A 22574-nucleotide genomic window follows, 5' to 3' on the forward strand; every position below is an offset into this window, starting at 1 on the left:
AACATAAAATCCCATATTTGAATGGATTTTTTGAAATTTTGGTCATCTTGCCAAGGAAGAAAATATTACCCCCTCTCATCCAAAAAAATATATATAAGAATATTTGTATTTTGAGAAAACCCAAAATTGTAGATGATTTTAGTTCAAATTTTTATATTTGTTCATTACATAATATTATAATATATTTATGATATTTATTTTCATCTACGGGTGGAGGTTCAAACGAAAATATCTTTGTTTTATAAAAATACAAAAACACTTTTATCATATGTGATAATACACGTAAAGAAATCTGGTGGTACAAACGACTTGTCCCGCGACCTAGGTCGCTATCAAATATTATTGATTATAATATCACATCAATAACACATTTATCATATGTAATAATAATATATTTGAGAGTGCCTAGAGATGTGTGGGCAAACTTCGCCTGCAAACTGGGTCGACTAGTAGATCGTTTGTGTCTCTAATTTGTTATCATATTTGATGTAATATAGTATCACTTGTGATTGACTATAACAAAAGATTTTTCCATATTTTCATAAAATGAATATGTTTTTGTTTTAACAGTTCCTTTCATTTACAAGTTTCCAATATTATCCTAAAAGTTAAAACACTGCAAACATTAAAATATCTATGAAATATTTTCATTAAATTATATATTAGATCAAATATTGCATTTTATGAAGGAAAAAAATTGAGCGGAATAAGTACATACAAATATTGTATCATGTTATTGACGTTGTACAACAAATTTGCATTTATGTATTTGAACTCATTGGGGTTGTTTGTTTACCTCTTAATAGTTCCATTAAGGGATGGTTTATGAATCGTTAAGAGGTGAATCTTGTTGGTACGAAAGGAGGTCTGCCTCTTAATGGTTCTGAAAAACCTCTGAATGATTTTGTATCTTGGGTCTCTCTTAACCATTCAGAACCCTAATTTCGTTGTAAATAATTACCAAACAATTATATTTCATTTTGCACTATATCATGAGAGCTCTTAATCATTTTGTACCGAACCATTCAATAACTGTCAAACAGCTATGTATCTAAGCTGAATGAAAATCGCATATTTCAAATTGTTGCATTTTATTTATGTCCATCAACTATATGAATACAAATTATTAAAGAGAGAATGTGATTGTGAATAAAATGAAATTAAAATATATAAAACTCTAATGTGTCTTAATTTCATTTAAGGGACAACAGATTTTTATCCATCTAAGCCCATCACATTTGTATGTATTTGAGCTCGTGACTCACATAGGCGGACCTAGTTAAGTGTCATGGGTGGCACGTGCTACCGTATCGTTTCTTCGCTGAAAGGTAAAAAAATTTAGGTTTCATGAACGGTGCAACCGTATTAATTTATTGTGTCCCACCGTTTGTATTTTGAAACTATGATGAGAACAAGTTTTATTTGGTAGAGTTTGTTTGCAAGACTTTTATTCCATCCCACATCCAAGTCTGAATCATGTTAGTGTCATTTTCTTAGTCAAACGATGCCACCGTTTGAAAAAAATTCTGTATATTTGTTTCTTATAGTCAAACGGTGTCACCTTTTGAAAAAAATTCCTATATTTTTTTTCTTATTCTCAAATGGTGCCACCATTTAGAAAAAATAAAAGGTCCGTCCCTAGTGACTCATATTGTATCATGCCCTTGACATAATACAACAAATTCCGCATTTTGTATTAACAAAAAGACGAGACTTCAAAATGATAGCTTAACTGATAAGACTTTGGATTTACCCTCCGAGTCATTAACTCATAACGACCATGAAATCGAAGGTAATTTAATTATAAATTGTTGAACAACATATAATAATAAGCATTTCATAAGTGTCAAGTTACATATATAGATTATATATTTATTTTACATTATTGTATCGATTGGTCATAACAAAAAAAGTTGCATTGTTTATTTATTTTGATCTCAAGCATTCGATGATCTCTTCAACCCCAACAGATGTAGCACCAATCCCACATAATTAAAGTTGTATGCTAACCTTAAGAAGTCCAACTTGAAGTTATTCCATGGCGGATGCCTGGGTTCCAGCTCAAAGTAGAAGCTTCTCTCCAAAACTGCTTTTTCATGGCTGAATGTATCGAAAGAGTACTTCCCATGGTACCTACCGAACCCACTCTGTCCAACCCCTCCAAATGGTAACTCATCACACACAAACTGCAAACATGTAGTTAGTTAGGTGCCGTTTACCAAACGCTTACCCAGATAAGTACTTGCCAAGTCACTTTACTTTACCGGATGAATATGGCAAGGACTAAGAATCTTACCCGATAAGAGCGAAGGCAAGAATCTCGAGTCTTACCCAGTAAGTGAAGACGATGACTCTTACTATGGTTAGCGCTTACCAGGATAAATTGTTGCATATGATGCGTTTTAGTGAATAAAATCTTGCCCGGTAAGTAAGCGATAGTGTTGAATTTTACCGGATAGTGCTTACCGGGTAAGTGTTTAGGTAAACGGCCCCTTAGTTAGAACCCATAATGAACTTCTGACTGAATTTAACATATTGCGGTTAATTTGAGTGAAAATGATGGTCCGAGGTTGAAATGGGAAGATTTGAGAATTTGAACATTAGTGTTATGGAGCTCAACTCGTTAGGTTAAACGAGTTTTACCGTGTGTTCGAGCTCGAGTGGGTCGTTAAAAGCTCGAGTCGTTAACACCCCTATTTCTAACTAGAGATATTAAATATTGCTAGTACCTGAATCATGGTGTCATTGAAAGCCACACTCCCAGATGATGTTTCTGCTAAAATCCGTTTCTTGAAACTTTCATTTTTGGTGAATGCATAAAGAGCAAGAGGCTTTGGCTTCGAGTTGATGAATTCGATGCTTTCTTCGATGTTTTCCAACTGTTGTAACAATCAGCCTTGAGCAAACCGTTGCAAGAATGTGAAAAACAAGATTACGGATTCTTTCTTACAGTGATGATCGGAAGCAAAGGGCCGAATATCTCTTCATTCATAATCTCTGCATCTAGTGGAGGATCTAACAGGATAGTTGGCTCAATAATCCTGTAATGATGTGATCAATTGGCACAAAAAAATGTGTTATTAGATCGATGGCAAAATTACCGTACGTTAATCGGAACTTAAAAAGGACAAAAAAGGGAAGACCATTACAAATTTGTATCATCGAACGAACCACCATAAACGATACAATTTGCTACAGCAGGGTCTTCAAGAAGATTTCGCAGTCTATCAAAATGGGTCTTGTTGACGATCTTAGCGAGATTTTTCAGGTTTGTGACATCATCCCCATAAAAAAATTTAATAGTCTTCTTCAATTGTTCGATCTAGAACGAGAAAAATAAAATGACTAAAGAACAATTTGATAAAAATTGCTGATAAAGTGGACAAAAGACCCTTGTATTTCTACAAAAACAGTAGTAGCAGTAAGAGAAAGATCATAAATACCAGAGAGGAGGCAAACTTTTGTTCCACAAGCAAATAATCAATTCCTATGCAAGCCTGTCCAGAGCAAGGGCCCCATTTTCCACCAACAAGCCTTTTAGTAGCCACCTTTGAAACACCATCGATAACTTTGGTATGTTAGATGTTGTTTGAATATATGGAACCCCATTAGATTACTCTCCAGGAGAGTCATGAGGACTTAATGGAGCAAAATTGTGCTCTTTTAAGTTAACAAAAGTGGCCGCAGTCTACTAGTAGGGTCATTGCATGTGGTATATCTGATACCATATGAGAATATGTGGAATCCCATTAGATTACTCTCCAAAAGAGACCTTGAGGAGAGAGTGGAGGTTCCAACATATATAAAGGAGAAATGGTCCAATTTTAGCCGATGTTGGACTCCAACAGATGCTATTAAAAAAACCATCATAATCAGGAAACATGGCATAGCAAATGTGATTCAGACCCTCAACCCCCACCCCCTTGAGACCAACCCAAAAATGATCATTATCATCTACAATGCGATTGACGGACAATGTATTTTCTACATGGGCTGGCACACACAGAGAAAAGGAAAACTGAAAACCTTCATGTCGGAGTTAGGGAGAGAATCAAGGATTGCAGGACATTTTCCTCCGAGCTCTAAAGTCACAGGAGTTAAGTGCTTCGCAGCTGCAGACATGACAATTTTTCCCACCTTTGTACTCCCTGAATATTGCACAAATTAATTAAGCAAAAAACAGTTTCTGAGTTATAGGAAGGCAAAATAGATAAAGTGCTCACTGAACTTTCATGGTTTTTCCCATTGCAAGCGTCTACAGAAGATCTATGGATAAGATACTTACTCTCTCACAAAGTCACAACCATATCGGTTACACTATGTTCGTCCAATTGTCATCAAAATTAACAAATTCAGATAATCAATAAATGGGAACGACCATCAACTATTGAGCATTTAAAACTTTTGAGATCAAAAGTCAATTGGACTTGAAGGATGCTGATATGGTTGTCCCAGTTAAGTATGTGATGGATAAATCTCTCACTTGTAAAAATGCTTCCATTGAGGTATTAAGATATTATAGTAAACAAATTCAAGCAGAAATCTTTCCCCAGTAACGATACATAGTTGTTTTCTAACAAATTTGATGCACCCATAGTTATCACAAGCCATGGAAGCATCCCGATTAAGAACTTGTCTGATATGCATTGGTATATCTACCTGTAAAGAATATTTTGTCCCACTTATACTCTAGTAGTTGGTTAGCTACTTCCCTTCCACCTTCTATAACTTTAATGGCTTTCGGATCCAAGTAAACTGGCAATTTGTTGGCAAGAAAAGAGGCGCATTTTGGGGCTAACTCTGATGGCTTTAGTACAACTGTGTTGCCAGCAGATATTGCTCCTATCAACGGGTCCAATGTCAATGCTGCAAAAAGAAAATGTTTGTGATTCATTAGGCTTATGAAATTTCTGGGAAGACTTCTGATCGCCATGGCACAGTTACAGGAAGCCAATGAAAGGACTCTAAAGCTTGCTTACTAATGGGGAAGTTCCAAGACCCAATGATGAGGACCAGGCCAAGTGGTTCAGGCAACACTTTTCCACTTGCTGGGAAGAAAAGTAGAGGTAGCCGACCCTGCCCAGAAATGTGTTTACCCTTTGATCATTAGTAACATAATTAAACCACAGGCATTGGTGAAAATCAGATTGCAACATGTAAACATAACTGAGTTATGTTGTGATTTGTTCCAAAACTAAATCATGGTAAATACATGAAAACTATTGGTCTGACTATTTCAAAACTTAGGTGCACCCTTTTTGATAGATTAAATGTTCTGTGTGTTTAATTTAGCCCTTTTAGTACCTATATGTAACTACAAGTGGTAAACCTCATTATTGCCACGTTTTGTCATTTTCCTGTGAAGTATAATGGGTGATTGCACATAGCAGCGGAACTATAATGGCCTAGGCAGGTGCAGTGAACCCACAGCGTTACTAAAAATCTGTGTACAGGGAGGTATCTTTGTAAAAACGAAGTACTATATGGTAATCTTTTAATAAGATCTGAAACCACAGGTGGTCTTTGACCCTATTGATACCAAGCTTCTTGAACCAGTGGTTGTGGTTCGGGACTCACCAGGAACAGGTTGTGTGTATTTTGACCGTTTTACAAATAATAATGAGCTGTAAAACCGAACTCACACCCAAAACCTTGAGCATGTTCTTGGTTCCAGGTGGTAAAACTTCTAATGCAGTTGCTCCTTGCAAGTGGGGATGTGGTAAAGACAAGAAAAGCATGTACATTTTCTCTTCTAAGATAGGAGTAATCTTCTGAATATTGTTTCTATAACGTCTAAATCCTTTGTCAACTTTGGTTTTCTTGAACTTTTTCTATTTTGTAAGAAGTGTATCATATCAAAGTTACTTTATCTCAGAACCAAACCAACTGAAAGTAGGACCGAATAAGATTTATAGCACAAAAGAAAGCAAATTGTTAATATGCTAGCTTTAGTTTAATCAATGAATGATATGCAATGATAATATACACATCATAGAAGCAAATCATTAACATGCTAGCTTTCTTAATCAATGAACGACATACAGTACTAATACACACACCATAAAACTAAGCCACATGAGTTATGCTGGCAGCAAATAAATAGAAATACCTACACCCTTTTTCCCATAACTCCATTTTGTGGAATACTTCTATTAATAAAAAAGGGGGCCATTTAGTGTAAAATAAATATAGTTACAAGGCTATTGCTCAAAGTTACATGGATCACTAATCCTTACAATTCTAGAAAATAAATTATAACCCGTGGAACCAAGGAAGTTATCTAGTGCGATCAACTTAAATAAAAAGCTAACACTCCATTGAAAATTCAAGCAAATTATAGGGTAATTCATGTGCTTATGCAGTACATCATTAAATTGAACTTATAAGTATTGATCTTCTATAACTGAGAAAACAAGAAGGATCYTGCAAACCTTCTTTGGGGACATCCATTGGTCAATGCAGCTCAAAGCATGGTCAACTGATTTCTTCACTACCCCAATCTGTAAAGAGTATTAAATAAATCAATTCAGGCAAAAGCATACGGCTGACTCTATCATCAACCCTTAATTAAAAACTTACTTGCAATATCCCAAATCAGAGTCCATTTTTGACCTTAACTGTTAACTTGAATCACTTTATTACTTCAATATTCATGGAAAAAAAGTACCTTAATTACATTAAAATTTGCAAATCAATTTATATTAAAGAAGAAATTTCTTCGAGATCAATTGAATATTGGATCTCAAAATCAAGAGTGACTCCAGTGGCAGTGTCCTTATAATCAACATGAATACTCCATATATATCATAACAGATCCGCCATAGTCTGTCCTTTTCCTCATACGACTTAAATTTTTCAAAAATTTAACAAAGTATGTGTGCATAACAGAGAGGTGAGAGTTGAATTACGACATACTTCATCACGATAAGATTCAACAGGATGTTTGCCGAGTTCGGATTCAAGTGATTGAAAGAGGACATCTTCGTTTTCATGAAGGAGTCTAAGAATTGCTCGAAGCTGTTGTTTTCTCCAATCAATGCTTCTAGTTCTGCCGCTCTTAAACGTCTGCCGTAGCTCCTCCAGGCTCCGTGTCACGCCGTGATCCTCTTCCGCCATTACTTTTCCTCTATCTTCTTCCTGCAACAGCTACCTGTATTACTGTGCATGTCTTAATGACAGCAATGACTTTAAATATTGAAATCTAAGCCCCAAATTTCCAAAATTGGGTTTTTGGGCAATTTTTTTGTCTTAATCAGATTCTATAAAATATGTCGGAAGAAATTGTGAATTTATCTAAATTTTAATTATCTATTTAAAAATTATCATGACAGAGAGTAGGCAAGGAAATTGGCTCCGACTCGTCCATCTGTCCCGGTCAGGGACGAGGATTCTCCGTGAAACTGGGTCTCGGGGACGGGGACGGGTATCACATTATCCACCTCGTCCCGTACCCGTATATATATTAATTAAGAAAGTGTATTATATATTATTTATTTCTATTAAATTGGTAAATGATAATTGCTATTTCAATATATTTTGGATATTACTACATGTGGTTTTGGATATTACTCAATATGTTTTGGTAAATGTGACGTTAATTTTTTTAGATTATTTTTTTTTTGTTTTCCAATGTTAATTATTATATAATGATGTATAGTTTTTGTATTAAATTAAATTCTTTTTGATTTTAGATTTATTGGAAAAATGTGATATTTAAACATGTGTATCGTCTAACACATTTGATTTTAAAAAAAAAATACACAAACATGAAAAAAAATCTATGTTTCCCTGTTGGGGATGAGGATGCGATCAAATTCCCCGGTGGGGATGGGGATGGGGATGGGGACGGAGACGAGAATTGGGGTCTCCGTCCCGTTACCATCCCTAACAGAGAGAAATGATTTTTATTATATTTTATACATTAATAATTTCAAAAAATGTTTATAAGAAAAATATAATATTTAAATTAAAAATATGAAATATTATAATAATATGATGTAATCAATAAAAATAGAAAATCTGTTGGAGTTGAATGCAAATTTTTTTAAAGATTCTTTTTAAAGATTCTAAAGTTTGATTTTCTATTTTATAAATTTTTTGAGAATTCGCTCGAGATACTCTAAACAACATTTTTTTAAAGAATTTTAACAATGTGTTTCAGTTTAGTAGACGTTAATTATATTATTAAAATATTTTATAATTTTATATGTTTTCTAAAAAATATGATAATAATTTAATTTTATTGGTGGAAATGAATAAAATATTATATCTTTTTATCAAGTTCTATTTAAAAAAAAGTATGTAAATAAGATAACAAAATCTTTATTTTTTATTTTAAAAGAGATCCTGTTAAAGATATTACTATAATTTCATTAAAAATATAGAATCAAATTTTAAAATTTTTAAAAGAGTTATATTTAACTTAAACTAATTCTTTGTTTTTATAGATTTAATACCATTAAAATATTTTATGTATTTGGTTGGCATTTGTTTTTTTAAGCGGTGCTGGAGTCTGAAGTCTTATTTTACTTCTGATTTATAAGAGGTGGTGCTAWMGTCTGAAATCTGAATCAATAAGACTATTTGTTTTTGTAAACTGATAAACGTCTGATTTTATTAAAATTGTCTATTTTATCCATTAAAAAATTATATTGTTGAATTTATAAATAAAATTTATACAATTTCAAATATTTATCCATCATCATTACGAAATTTACATCTACATTATATAATTAACATTCATTTAAACGAAAATATGTCATTAATGTATTTAACACATTTAAATCCTACTAAAATACATCAATTGAGAGACGCGATGATTGATTTGGTGAGGACTGATTGAGAGAAATGATTGATTAAGGTTGATCGATTGAGAAACGTAGTGTTAAGGGTTTGAAAAACAATAAGAGGCAAATAAGAGGTTGTTTACCTCTTACCAGATAAGAGGACAATAAGACATAAGTACCTTTGAAAAATTAAAAAAAAAAAAAAACAGTCTAAATGGTCTTACCTCTTAAGAAATGAGACATAAGAGGCTAATAAGACCTTTTTTATATTAAAAACAAACAAGGCCTTAATACTCTAACAAACTTTAAAGAGAGATAATCATTTAAAATACATTCTCGTGACATTAAATTCTAAAGAGTTCTTTAAATTTGAAGAATTTTAGCATCTCTTTCTCTATTTTAGAGGATCTTCTTGAGCAAAAATATCTGTAAAATCTATTTTTTATTTATTTTATAAAATCTGTTGGAAGAGCATCTTCAATAGATTCTTCAAAATGAAGAAAATAAAGATTTTGGACAAGTTTTGCTGCAACGGATTATCCAAATTTGATCTTGTGGGATTTTCTGTAATATCCCGTTTTTACTATTACAATAATGATAAGGTTGAGTATATGCAAATATTTTAAATTTTTAAGGTAAATGTTAAGCATTTTGATACTGTAACAATGTTGATATCTCATAAATAATAAAATATATTTATTCGGTATGAAGATATTTACATCGAATTCAAAATGGAACAGTAGTATCAAATTTCTTAATAGCATTAAATGCATTTTCTAGCATTTGACTATGGACCATTGAATGTGTTTAGTCACACACGTGAACGATAACCAAAAAAGTCAAAGGAGTGATTGGATAATTGGTTTATATAAATCATGTTTGGTTCATGTTACATCAAATAATTATTGAAAAGAAGACGATTTAAAGGATCAAAAAGTATCTTTGTTAAAACAGATTATAAACCAGATTTATCAAAAGTCTTAAAACAATTTTTGATGCGCAAAATATTTTACATTTATGCACAAAGTCTTAAAAACAACTCATAATGCATTAAGTACTACTACTACTACAACTTTATGCATTCAGTCTTAAAATCTCTTAATTTACGATTAAAATAACATATAGTACAAGTTACCAATTCACATTATTACCTTTTCTTTTCATGTTTCCAATATATTTTTGACATCTTTCACTCATGCCTTCACCCTCTCATATTTCTATGTGTTCTCCCCATCCCCCAAGGTGATATTCGAACTGATATTTACTATGAGTTATTAAAAGCTCTCTCATTCATCTTCCATTCAATTGCTTTAGAACTCTCGGTCTTGCTCTCGATCTCTTGATTCTTTGCTCTTGGTGTAAATTGAATACATTTATGGAGTCGTTTAAATATGTTGGATTTTAAACTGTCATACATTTTTTTTTCATCAATAGACTGTAATTGGAACCATAACTCTTATTTATTCAAATTGTATTAATATGTAAAGACCAAGTGTAACTTATATCATCGCTAAATCTTCTCTAATGAAACTAGTGAAACTTCAAAATCGTTAAAATTCACGGCTCCCACCACATTGCACAGGTACACAACTAGTCTTTATTAAAACATAAAAAGAAATGTCTTATTAATATTAATGAAAATAAAATTGTACAATATAATTTAAAATATATGAATTTATTAATTAATTATTATAACATATGTATATAAACGATAATATATATATATATATATATATATATATATATAAAATACTTTAACATTATTTCTATTTAAAAGGTTTTGTTGTTTTACTCAGATTAGCTAGTGGTATAGATTTTATGAAATGCTCTGAATATATTTTAAAGTTTTAATTTGACATAAATAGTCCTTTCAAGAAACAAGTAATGAGTCTTTCTTAAAAATATTCTCCACAACCCTTTCAAAATCCTGATGTTCTTCCCTTCATTTTCAGGCTATCTGCTACCCAAGACCTGTTGGTGTATTCGTATATGGATATTTCATTCAAATAACCATTTTATAGCTATTAATTAGTAACATACTGTAAATTGTGTATAAATAAAACATGAGTTGGGTTTCGGTGAGAATGAAAGTTAAAGTGAGAAGCGTAAGAAGAAATCTCTACACTTAAATGTATATTAAGATGAAATACACCGGATCAATACACGTATAAAACACGATTAATGAGCAGAGATCCTTTCTATAAAGTGTTAATGGTCCATGTGGTTGATGATATATTTGTGAACAAAGAATGAGCCATTGCCCCTCTGTGTTTCATTCTGCAAAAGTTCCAACACACTCGATTTTGGGGTTAATTATTGTAAGGTCAGTCCAAATGAATGGGACTGTGACGAAAATAACCTTTAAAAATAAAGAAATTACATTTTTAGCCCTAAAATTAAAAAAAAATTAACAAGATGGTTATGGGTTACCTGTTAGCACGGTTAAATGCCTACAAGGACCTATATGCAAATAAAAAGTCAAAATTTTATTTAAATACTAATTTTTTTTAAATTTTAATTTTTTTCTTAAAAAAAATTAAGATCCGATTTCCTTTTAAATTTTATTTTTTTAGAAATTTATTTCGACGATACCAGGAGTAGCCTTAATATCGACGATACCTGTAGTATAATGGAGATTGTATTAGGAATGACGATTGTATTAAGTTAATATCGACGATATCGGTAATGGAGATTGTATTATGATAATGGAGATTGAAGTGTTGGTAATATGAAATTTGAATTGTTTATATAGTTGAGTTGAAAAAGAAAAAGAAAAAGAAAAAGAAAAAATTAAATAATATTATATTGAAAAGGAGAAAATTGGATAATATTGCATTTGAAAGGAGGAAATTGAATATTAAATTTTTTATTTAAAAATAAATAAATTTCTAAAAAATAAATAAAAATAAATTTAATCTTACGAAAAAGAAAATTTCTGAAAAGAAATCGAATTTGAAAAAAATAATTTAATTTAAAAAAAAATATGTTTTAAAAGCATGGGGCTCTTACGCATCACATGGTGTGGTATGTAAGAATGGGACCCACCGAAAATTTTAATTTTTTTTTAATAAATCACAAGTTTTGGTAATTGCATGTTAGTCCCACTATTAATGATGTTAAAAGAGTAATGGATGGTCATTTGGTTAAAAAAATTTAATTTTATGGTTAAAATTTTAAATTATCAATTTTGAAGGGCTAGTTTCGAAACCCCCAAATGAATCCCATATTATATGTTAAATAAACCTTTTTGTAGACTTCTCTATCACACGTGTCAAGATCAAATCATCCTTTTGTTTACACATTTTCGATGTAACGATTTAACCAAAAACTGTTCCTTTTATCACTTCCTTTTCGTTGTATTTTTCATTGTTGGCAATTTTTCCCGTGTATATATATATATATATATATATTTTAATTTTAATATTTTCTGAATCTTTTTAAATTTCAATTTTAGTTTTAAAAATCTTTTAATTTTATTTTTTATCACAATATGTGGTTATTGGGTTGTTTTCGCATTCTCGTAAATCACAGGGGTTCTCGTTTGAACCCTTCTCTATATATATATATATATATATATATATATATATATATATATGATACATTTCAAATGCAACCTTATGCATTCGTATAACCAATAGACCCGAATCTGAACCACCATTCAGTTTCATGTATGATACAAATGTGCTTATATTGATCAGTCCCATACATGATTTTCTAGACCATAAACATAGTGGATGAAGTCCAAAGTCACATAATATAGTTTTGAGTATAACTATTTGCCTTCGATTTCATAAAAGTAATTAAAAGCCCTTTACCAAACGCTTACCAAGGTAAGTGGTTTATCGGCAAAATTCAATACTATCACTTACTTACCAGGTAATATTTTAGTCTACCAAAACGATATCATATGCAATAATTACCTGATAATTGCTAACCGTGGTAAGAGTCGTCACCTTCACTTACCAGGTGAGACTCCCGCTCCTTGACTTGGCTCTTAAAGGGTAAGATTTTTGGTCTTTGTCATATTCATTGGGTAAGGTAAGGAAACTATATGAACTATAACAAGGATTATAAGCTTTATGCAATAATAAATGAACTGTACGCACAGTCTTGCTCCATGAACAATGAACATATAGAGGTTTCATGATCATAATTAGGTTTTCATAACATAATTGGGTTATCCATTTTCTTTGATCCTCTGACTTATGCAAAAAGAAATGAGCAATGACTGAGATTTACACATATTGTAAAATCCGAACCTCGTCAAGGATTACTTAGTCATTTATGGGTTCATTAGGTTTCATGAACATAATTAGGTTTCATGAACGACATATACATGTTTCATGGACTTAGTTAGTTATCGTGTTTCAAGTGCATTTGAAAACACATCAAACCACGAGGGATGAACAAATTCAACGAAACACGTTTGAAGTACATAAAAATCCAGAATTCAATTCATTAAAGCATTTAATCGAACATGTGCGATGCAATATCATATTTGGAAAAAAGATAATTACCCGACACAATTAAGATGAAACTGAACTAGATGGAAATTTCAAAACACTTTCAAATCAAGATTGTCCATTTGGTTCAAGATTACGTATTTACCTGTTTCACATATGAAATATCAAATCTGTTTCAAGCAACCTTAATTTATAAACATTGGAGCATGAAATCTTTATAAACTTTGGATCGATGCATGAACAACTTTAATTGAAATTTGCTCCATGAATTACATCAACCCATGAACCAACGTATATGAAACATATATCATGAAATACATCAATCCAGATTGCAAGTTGTATCAACCACCTTTCATGAAACTAAATCTTAATTTCATATAAGTTAGATGCATGAACAACTTACCTTCAGTCCTGATCTTGATAGAATCTTGCATGTCTTGTGTTTTCCTAAGCATATCAGAATCTTTATCTACACGAGAGAATAAAACTTTCGTAGTATTAGTCGTAACATTCAGCCTTAGGTTCTTGATAGAAATTTGAATTCATATCAATTAAATGAACACAATCTTTTGGACATATTCATGAACCAATATTCTCAAACTTAAATGATATGAAACTCCAATTACTAGTAACTATGAACCCATACCAGAACCAATAATCACTGTCTCCCTTTAACTATAGAATTCTGAAATCTTTATCTTCCCATATATGTAAGCATCTTCATCTACACATAAGATTCACTTCTTGATACAACTTTTTATAACATTCCATCTTATGGTACATCTGTGTTCATGTCCATTTAATGAACAAATCACATACAAGTTATAATACTCAGTAAACAAATTGACCCACTATGTGTTTTCATAACTGGATACTAGTGAGGCATATCATCGAATAGTTGAAATGCATTATATAATATGAAATAGATGGTAGTTTCTATTGTTTCTTGTATTTGCCTGATAATGAAACCTAGTTACTGGTATATATTTACAGGGTATAAAATGAAATGCATTGTGTTTTTCAATGTAATTTTCATATTTAACAGTCACTGAAAACTTACTTCATTATCCAATCAATTGGAAAAATTGTTTAATCAATGAAGAGCTTGAAGACCCTATGGAATGAAATCGACATAAATGCATTCATACCTATGATTCCTTGGTTCCTTATTTCGTTGCAATTTACTTCTGCCATTGTCAATGATTATCTTCCCTTGAAGATTTGGCGAGTTAGTGTTCGTGCGATGAAGGCGATGAAACCAGCGTCTCAATCTCCTTAATTCCCGTTTCAAATAAGATACCCACTAGAGATTCTGTGTATATTTTCTCTTCCAAAATTACCCTTAGAATGGATTTATTTATGAAAATTAAATCAGGAAAAAAAATTTAATATAATTTATCTCTTGATTTAATGGTAACCGTAGATTGATTAGTGGATGGACATGATGAGTTGTATTGATTCTACAAATGAAGGAGATTGCATAATAAACTTTCTCAATATATATATATACTAGTTGTATATCCGTGCAATGTGACGGGAGCCATGAATTTTAACGATTTTGAAGTTACATTGGTTTTATAAGATAAAATTTAACGATGATATATGTTACACTTGGTCTTTACATATTAGTACAATTTGAATAAATAAGAGTTATGGTTCCAATTACAGATTATCGATAAAAAAATTTGTATGACAGTATAATATCCAATATATTTAAAATTCAACAAATTTAAACGACTCCACAAATGTGTTCGATTTACACCGAGAGCAAAGAACCAAGAAACTTGAATTTTAAGATAAACACTCAAAACCAATAAAGAAAACTACAGATTTGACAGATCATAAGCCGTGAAAAAACCAAAAAAGATGGGTTTTAAAATGAAATTTCAACTGTTTATCCTATTTCTTGTCCAGAAACTCAGATTAAGGTTGAATTAATACATGTATATATATTTCAAAAAAACCCAAGAACATATTAATTCAGAACATATTATACAGTGCAATTTGGACAGGCTAAGCCCAAAATATATAGTATATATATAAATAAATAACTATAAAAGTATAAATCGTAAATATTAAAAATATTTTTTCACAGTATATATAAATATATAATAATATATAATTAAGTCAAAAACTATTCAATATTGGATTCATTTCGAAGGTATTAACGAGACGATTATAATGGTGTAACTTGTTAAAATAAAAATGTATTTTTTAAACATGTTTTAATTGATATACGATTATGTATGTTAATTTGATAAAGTTTTAAAATGAAACATTTAAAAGTGAATGACGTAAAGTAAATTAATTAACTAATTATAGGGATATAAAGTGTAAATTTAAAATTATAATTTTAAAAAAATCGGTTGTGAGAGAGTGAGTGTATGTGAGGGGGTGAGTGTATGTGATGAGAGGAAGGGGTTGAAAAAGTGAAAAAGTGACTAAAGGGTATCTTGGTCATTTAGGGGCTGTTTGTTTCCCTCTTAATGGTGACATTAAGAGGGAGCCTCTTAATCGGTAAGAGGCAGAAGTTGTTTGGCAAAAAAATAACAACCTCTTAATGATGACAATATCCTCTTAATGGTTCTGTGTTTAAGGTGCTCCTAAATGGTTCAGATGTAAGTTGTTCCATTTTTACCCTCCCACTACAAACCCTCGCTCCATCTCTCCCTTCGCTCTATCTTGCTCTCTGCCAGTGTCTATCGAAGCTTTTCGATTTCGAAACCCTAACACCGAGTCCCTCTCGAGTTTTCGTTCGATTCAATATCTCTCCACTCTCTCTCGRCCTTCTCATCCCTYTCTYTGTAAACGGATCCTCTCTCCTGACGGCCCGATGGCTRAAGGCAAGCTTGATCTTTCCGACGATCTTCTCTCTTCGAAACCCTCCGATCATTCTTGGACATCTAAAGGTAATCTACTATCGCTTGACGTTTTTATGGCATTTTTCTCTATATGGAGGATTTGTATTTGTTTGCGGTTCTCGTAAGTTAGGGTTTACTGATCTGTATGTAATCGAGTATGTGATGCTACTCCTTTTCACATGCATCTGTCTTATTCTTCTCTTTGGATTGATTTTTTTTTTCTTCTACTCTTTTTAGTTTTTACAGTTGAAATCTCAAGGCTAGTCCTCATATTGAATCAAGGCTCAAAACACTAAAGAAGCACTGTGATGCAATAACAGAGCCCTGGACGTGTATGAGACTAGTGAAAAAACTATTATATTGGAATTTGATTGTTATGTTTTTGTTTATTCTAGAATTTGAACAAGTAATGTTATGTTGGTTTGGATTAATATGAAATCTTGTTTTGAACAAGTAATGTTATGTTTGTTTGGATTAATATGAAATATGTAGTTACATTTTCAAAGTAATTGTTTTATTCAGATATATGCCAAACAACTATATTTCATTTAGTACTAAATCATACAGAGGGTTAAAATGGTAATTTGTTGTCATTCAGATAACATTTACCAAACAATCATATTTCATTCAGCACTTAACCATTCTGACCCTCTTAATCATTCTGACCACTTAACCATTCTGCACAAAACCATTCAGCAACTGCCAAACAGCCTCTTAGTATTTTAAGACTTTAAGACTTTTGCTAAATTTGCTTATAGATAATATATATATATATATATATATATATATGAGTTTAATCATTTGAAAACTTTAAAATATGTTAGATCCATCTCAAGCCACTAATTTAAGATAACTAATATTATTAATTAATATGATAATAATTATTATTTATTAAATAAAAGTTAATGTATTTTTTAAGAAATTTCATACTTATCTATTTCTCTCTCACTCCCTCCTATCTCCGTATGACATTCATATTATGTACACGAGGTGAACACATTGTGAACAAAATGTAAACAGACTTAATAAATTATTTACTAAGGTGTTATTAATGGTATGTTTAGGTTTAATTTTAGTGATATAGTTTGTGCTCACAATATGTTCATGAACTATATCAGATCTTATAGATTTAGAGTGTGTTCATAATGTCTTCACGAATAGTTATAATATTTCTATCAAAATGTTAACAATGTATTCACCTTGAATTTATGTATACGTGTATGTTATGGAGTGAGGAAAGAAAAAAGAAAAAAAAATACGAGGGAGAAAATAGGAGAGAGAAGAGAAAAAAATAGGAGAGAGGATAGAGGTTTTTTATTTATAATTTTTGTGGTTCAAATTAAATCTCATAGATCTTTAATATTATCAAGTTATAAAAGAATGTCCCTATATATATGTTGGTTGTACACACACACACACACACACACATATATATATATATAGGCGGGGAATTTAAACGAGAACCTCTTTGATTTACGAAAACGCAAGAATAATCTATAAACCAAGCATTGTGTTTTAAATCACAATTTAAGAGAAGTTAATGAATTTTTTAAATTAAAAGTAATATTAAAAAATTCTAAATATTTAAGACGTAAAAAGGTAAAATTGGAAATTAAAATGATAACTTTCAAATAACATGATCACGATTATTCCGATCACCGAGGAAGTGATAATCATCGTTGACGATGGTTATTCAGCAATAGTAGGTCAATATTAGGGTAAACCGAAACAAAGAAGTCAAATGTTTCAGAAGGTTTAGGGCAATAGAGAGCAAATTGGAGTTTCTTTTGATGTTGAAGAGGGTGCAGGTAGGTGATATAGTGTTTGTTTATCACACTTTGATTAGGGTTAGATGATTTTCTGTCATTGATTAGGTTCGTATCACATAATTATCACATGAATATGGATAAGGGCTTGATTATTGTTTGTCATCGATTAGGGCTGCATAAAAAAATTTCACACTTCGACAGCAAAGTTGAGTAATCGAAAAGGGGAACAATTGATAGCACAATTGAGTATGTCGATAGCATAGTCGAGTTTGTACCCTATGTGTTCGATTAACACAATTTGTTCGAGTAACACAGGTTGATACCATATGTGATATAATGTTTGCTTATCACATATTTTTTCACAAATGTTTTTATCACTTGATTAATACAGCCCTAAACGATGGTGATTCATCCAATTATCACAATGCCTTTATCACTGTCGGTAGCACAATCAATTAATCGAACAAGGACAATTATAACAACTCGAGAAATCGATACCCTATGTGTTCGATTAACACAATTTGTTGGAGTAACACGTATCAATACCCTATGTGAGACAATGTTTGTTTATCACATGTTTATCAACATATCGACTAGGATCGAAGATCGAATGTGTATCACGTGATTATCATAGTTAACACATCGACTAGGATCGAAGATCGAATGTGTATCACGTGATTATCACAGTTAATACATCGATTAGGGATCGATGATTTGATATCACCTAATTATCACACTTTGATGAGAATCAAGTTGGATTACCATATTGATTGGTTATCACATTGTGATAACAATTACTATCACAGTAAGATGAACTTCTATGTATTACATGATTATCATTGTTAACACATTGATTAGGGCTCGAGGATTTGGTACCACCTAATTATCACATTTTGATGAGGGATTGCTATCACAAGAATCACAGTTGGATTATCATATTGATTGATTATCACATTGTGATAATAATTACTGTTTATGTATCACATTAAGATGAAGTTATGCGTAGTTTATTAGGGGTCGATGATTGTATGTGTATCACATTGGTATCACAGTTAACGCACTTCGAAGTAGTATGAAACTAAGAAAATTACAATATGATCGAATATGAAACTGCAGTAAACGATTGAGATGTGTGACGTGATCAGATTCTAATCGAAAATCATTGAAAAATTATAATTAATTAAAATAACATATAAATTATAAAAACAACTAATTACATTACTACCCTTAATGATTTATTTCTATTTATTATAATTTAAATTAGTGGTTACAGAAGTGAGAGACCCACAACCGTTCTCGTGTTCTCTCATAAATCAATGGGGTTCTCGTTTGAATCATTCCCTATATATATATATATATATATATATATATATATATATATAGRGACACGTTCAAATGAAAACCGTGCATTTCTAAGAAACCGTGTAAACYAATTTCGACCAATAGAAAAATTTCATTTTTTTCTAGTTAAATTTAATCAATAAGGATATTTCGGTCATTTACAATATTTTCTATTAAATATGAAAGTTATTAATAAATCTTAATTAAGGAAACGTAATAAAGAAAATTGTATAAATGGTAACATTTAAATATTTAATTATATTATAATATTAAAAATTTGAATTTGATATATTGTTATGAGATTGAATCTGCAAATGGGTCTTGAAGATTGAATTGCATTATGGAATGAAATCGTAAATTATGGTTCAAATTAAAAAAAATGTTAATGAAACAAGTTTCATGAAGGTGAAACTGGTTCATGTTGTAATTGATTCATGAGTAATATGAAATCGTTTCATGGTGAACCACGTTTCAGTGATGGTGTAGTTGATCCGTTTAGTAGAAAAATGGAACATGAAACGAGTGCATAATTTATTTGGTTCGTCATGAAATAATTGCATGATGAAACGGGTACATGATGAATCTGCTTCGGGATCTTGAAGATTGTAATCTGCTCCAGAATCTTGAAGATTGTAAGGAGTAAAAGGGAAGAATGCATCAAATCATGAGTGAAATAAAAAAATTAATTTACATGAAACAGGTTTCATGAAGGTGAAACTGGTTCATGGCGTAATTGAACAATGAGTGGTGAACTGYTTTCATGGTGAAACCCGTTTCAGTGATGGTGTAGGTGATCCATTCAGTAGATGAAATGAAAAATAAAACGGGTGCATAATGTAGGCTGTTCGTCATGAAATAATTGCAAGATGAAAAATAAATTAGTTTCATTAATAATAATAAATGTTAACGTAAAAATGATAAATAAATTACTTTACAAAAAATAGATTAGTTTCATTAATAATATGATATACATGATATGGTTTCCTTGAATAAATGAATATTTGGTGAGTTTATGGATTATATGTTAAAACGTATCATAAACACGATTCTTATGAAATATAGCATATGAGGTCAACATGCTTTCAGAATAGTCAGAATCGTCCCTGCAGAGGACGACACGGGCGCATGCGCAGGGCCCAAATTTTTTTCTAGTATATAGTAGTAGTTTAAAAAATAATACATCAAAAATATCTAAAAAATTGTAGCATATAATACGAGGCAAAAACATTTTAGTAGATAATAAGGCCCATAAATAAATTAACTAATTAAATTGGAGAAGAAAATCAAAAAGATTAAATAAAATAATTAATTTATGTCAATCTAGGTGCATATGTACGCAAGGGCGGATTGAAAGCAATGGGTTGGGGACAAATCCATGAGCTACCATCATCAGATATCGATTATAATTGGATTTGATCGGATCCAAATTTTCAACATCTAAATTAGATCGGTATGTTATTGGACGACAATCCAACATCCATAAAACCGAATCGATCCGATTCAATTACCATCCAATTAATAATCATATATCATCATTAACATTTTATGATATTGCTTTTAGTTGATATTTATATGTAGTGATTTTATCAATTAAGAAAATATATGAATAACTGGTTTAAGATTAATTTGTTGAAAATTGTATCAAAATGTTGGATGAATCCAATTTGATCTAGTGGATGACCAATTATAATCTCCAATGGATAAAACCGATTAGATCCAATCATCCATCAGATTGGATGGGATCGGATGTCCCATGTTAATTTGATTGGATCCAACATCTATTGGATGACTGGATCTATTTAAATCCAGTGGATTTCAACACAACCGTTCTTTTTCCACCCTTATCCTTGTGAAGCAGACACCTTCCTAAAAATCATTTTCTTTTAAGTATATATTATTTCTTATATCCATTCTCTCAAACCAACTTTCCTTCCTGCCTAATTTGGATTGTGGCTTCAATGATTAACAAACATATCGTCAAGATTTATGACTTTCAAAAATTTACCATATTTCTTAATTTATCGTCAAGATTTTTGCATGTTAAAAGCAGTCACGATAGAATTCCTTTACTCCTACTCAACTATTGATTAGGAGGATTCATGTTTTTGCCTCTTTGGAAGTATACTTTTGGAGATACAAATTGAAGATGAATTTGTATATTCTTACAGATATAACATTTGGATGTTTTTGAAGGTTCAAGAATGTTGTTGAAGGTTTAAGTCGAAGTTCGTGAATAAAAAAAATTGATTTATTCTGATCATTGTTAAAAACAAACAACAAGGGTAAAATAGTCTTTTAAATCATTCAAACAGTTTATTCAGTTCAACAAACAAACAAACAAACAAACAACACTTTAATTTAATCCAGACAGACAACTTAATTCATACAGGATCTAACGAAAAAACAACTAAACAACCCGTAAGCTTCTTTTCCAATCAAGAATCATGTTTTCATATAATAGTTTGGATTTTTGTTGAATAACTTCTTATTTTAAATTATTTGGAGTATGAAGAAATTTTAAATCATTTAATAAATATAATAATTATTAATTTATTATTATTATTATTATTATTATTATTATTATTATTATCAATTTTATTTTACTATCTCCAAATCTAAGTGTTGACCAAGAGTTATGTAGTCAAATATTATAACATTGTTGGGTAACGGCTATAGTTGTCATGTGGGTTTTGGCTTTTTCTTCGCTATCAACTATTATTCTCAAAAAGACGTTGGTCAAAGCTTGAAGCATATAAATTTTGATATTTGGGTGATCCAATACCCTATTTAATATTTAATATTTAGTATTTAAAATATTTAATATTTAATATTTTTTGTTAGTATTAAATTAAAAGCATCTTATAATTTCACAAATAAACATTTGGTTGATAAATTTCCCAACTTTTGTGAAACATATATATGATATGTGTTACAAAATTTGATTTAATATCGTGCATTTATATTAATGAATTTTGTTTTAATTTATATTTAGTGTAAAACTTTTTTTCTCGCTAATTTATCAATTTTTTTTGTAAAGTTTGAAAGGCGGAAATTTTTATAAAAGACCAAGTAGAGCATACGGTTTCTACAAGGTGCTGAGACCAAAAACAAACAAAAGCGTCCCATCTGCGGAAAAAAGAAAAAAAAACAATGAACACAATGCAAAACAAATATACAAAAAAGGGCAAGGGAGCGCACAACACTGCTATGAGTCTATGACAGTGGGCTGCTACACTGTGAACCCATGAAAAAGGGGAAGTCCTTATTGCAAGTGGAAAGCCAGAAATGCTAAAGAAGTTGAGTTCCAAAGACGAGATCCAAATGCCCCAACGGAAGAGGATTAAACACGAGCTA

General features: G+C 30.9%; 1 protein-coding gene across 1 annotated transcript; it reads right to left on the reverse strand.

Annotated features, from left to right (window-relative positions):
* Positions 1-1801: 1801 nt before the first annotated feature.
* Positions 1802-7173, reverse strand: LOC112515883 (aldehyde dehydrogenase family 3 member F1). The gene is made up of 10 exons (XM_025122843.1): positions 6916-7173; positions 6432-6500; positions 4980-5076; positions 4660-4866; positions 4027-4148; positions 3444-3548; positions 3150-3322; positions 2951-3041; positions 2730-2879; positions 1802-2186 (listed from the first exon to the last, which is right to left on the reverse strand). The coding sequence occupies exons 1-10, from the start codon at positions 7114-7116 to the stop codon at positions 1938-1940; spliced, it is 1464 nt and encodes a 487-aa protein (XP_024978611.1). The 5' UTR covers positions 7117-7173; the 3' UTR covers positions 1802-1937.
* Positions 7174-22574: the final 15401 nt, after the last annotated feature.

The sequence above is a fragment of the Cynara cardunculus genome, assembly GCF_001531365.2.
Source record: "Cynara cardunculus var. scolymus isolate 2C chromosome LG 7, CcrdV1, whole genome shotgun sequence".
In the NCBI taxonomy this organism is placed as follows: domain Eukaryota; kingdom Viridiplantae; phylum Streptophyta; class Magnoliopsida; order Asterales; family Asteraceae; genus Cynara; species Cynara cardunculus.

What these genes read in the sequence shown, in the direction of transcription:
- LOC112515883 (XM_025122843.1), bottom strand. Translation starts at nt 7,116, where the DNA reads ATGGCGGAAGAGGATCACGGCGTGACACGGAGCCTGGAGGAGCTACGG. An exon ending in TTGAATCTTATCGTGATGAA is followed by an intron (nt 6,501 to 6,915) that starts GTATGTCGTAAT and finishes TACTCTTTACAG; the next exon opens with ATTGGGGTAGTGAAGAAATC. An exon ending in TCAATGACACCATGATTCAG is followed by an intron (nt 2,187 to 2,729) that starts GTACTAGCAATA and finishes ACATGTTTGCAG; the next exon opens with TTTGTGTGTGATGAGTTACC.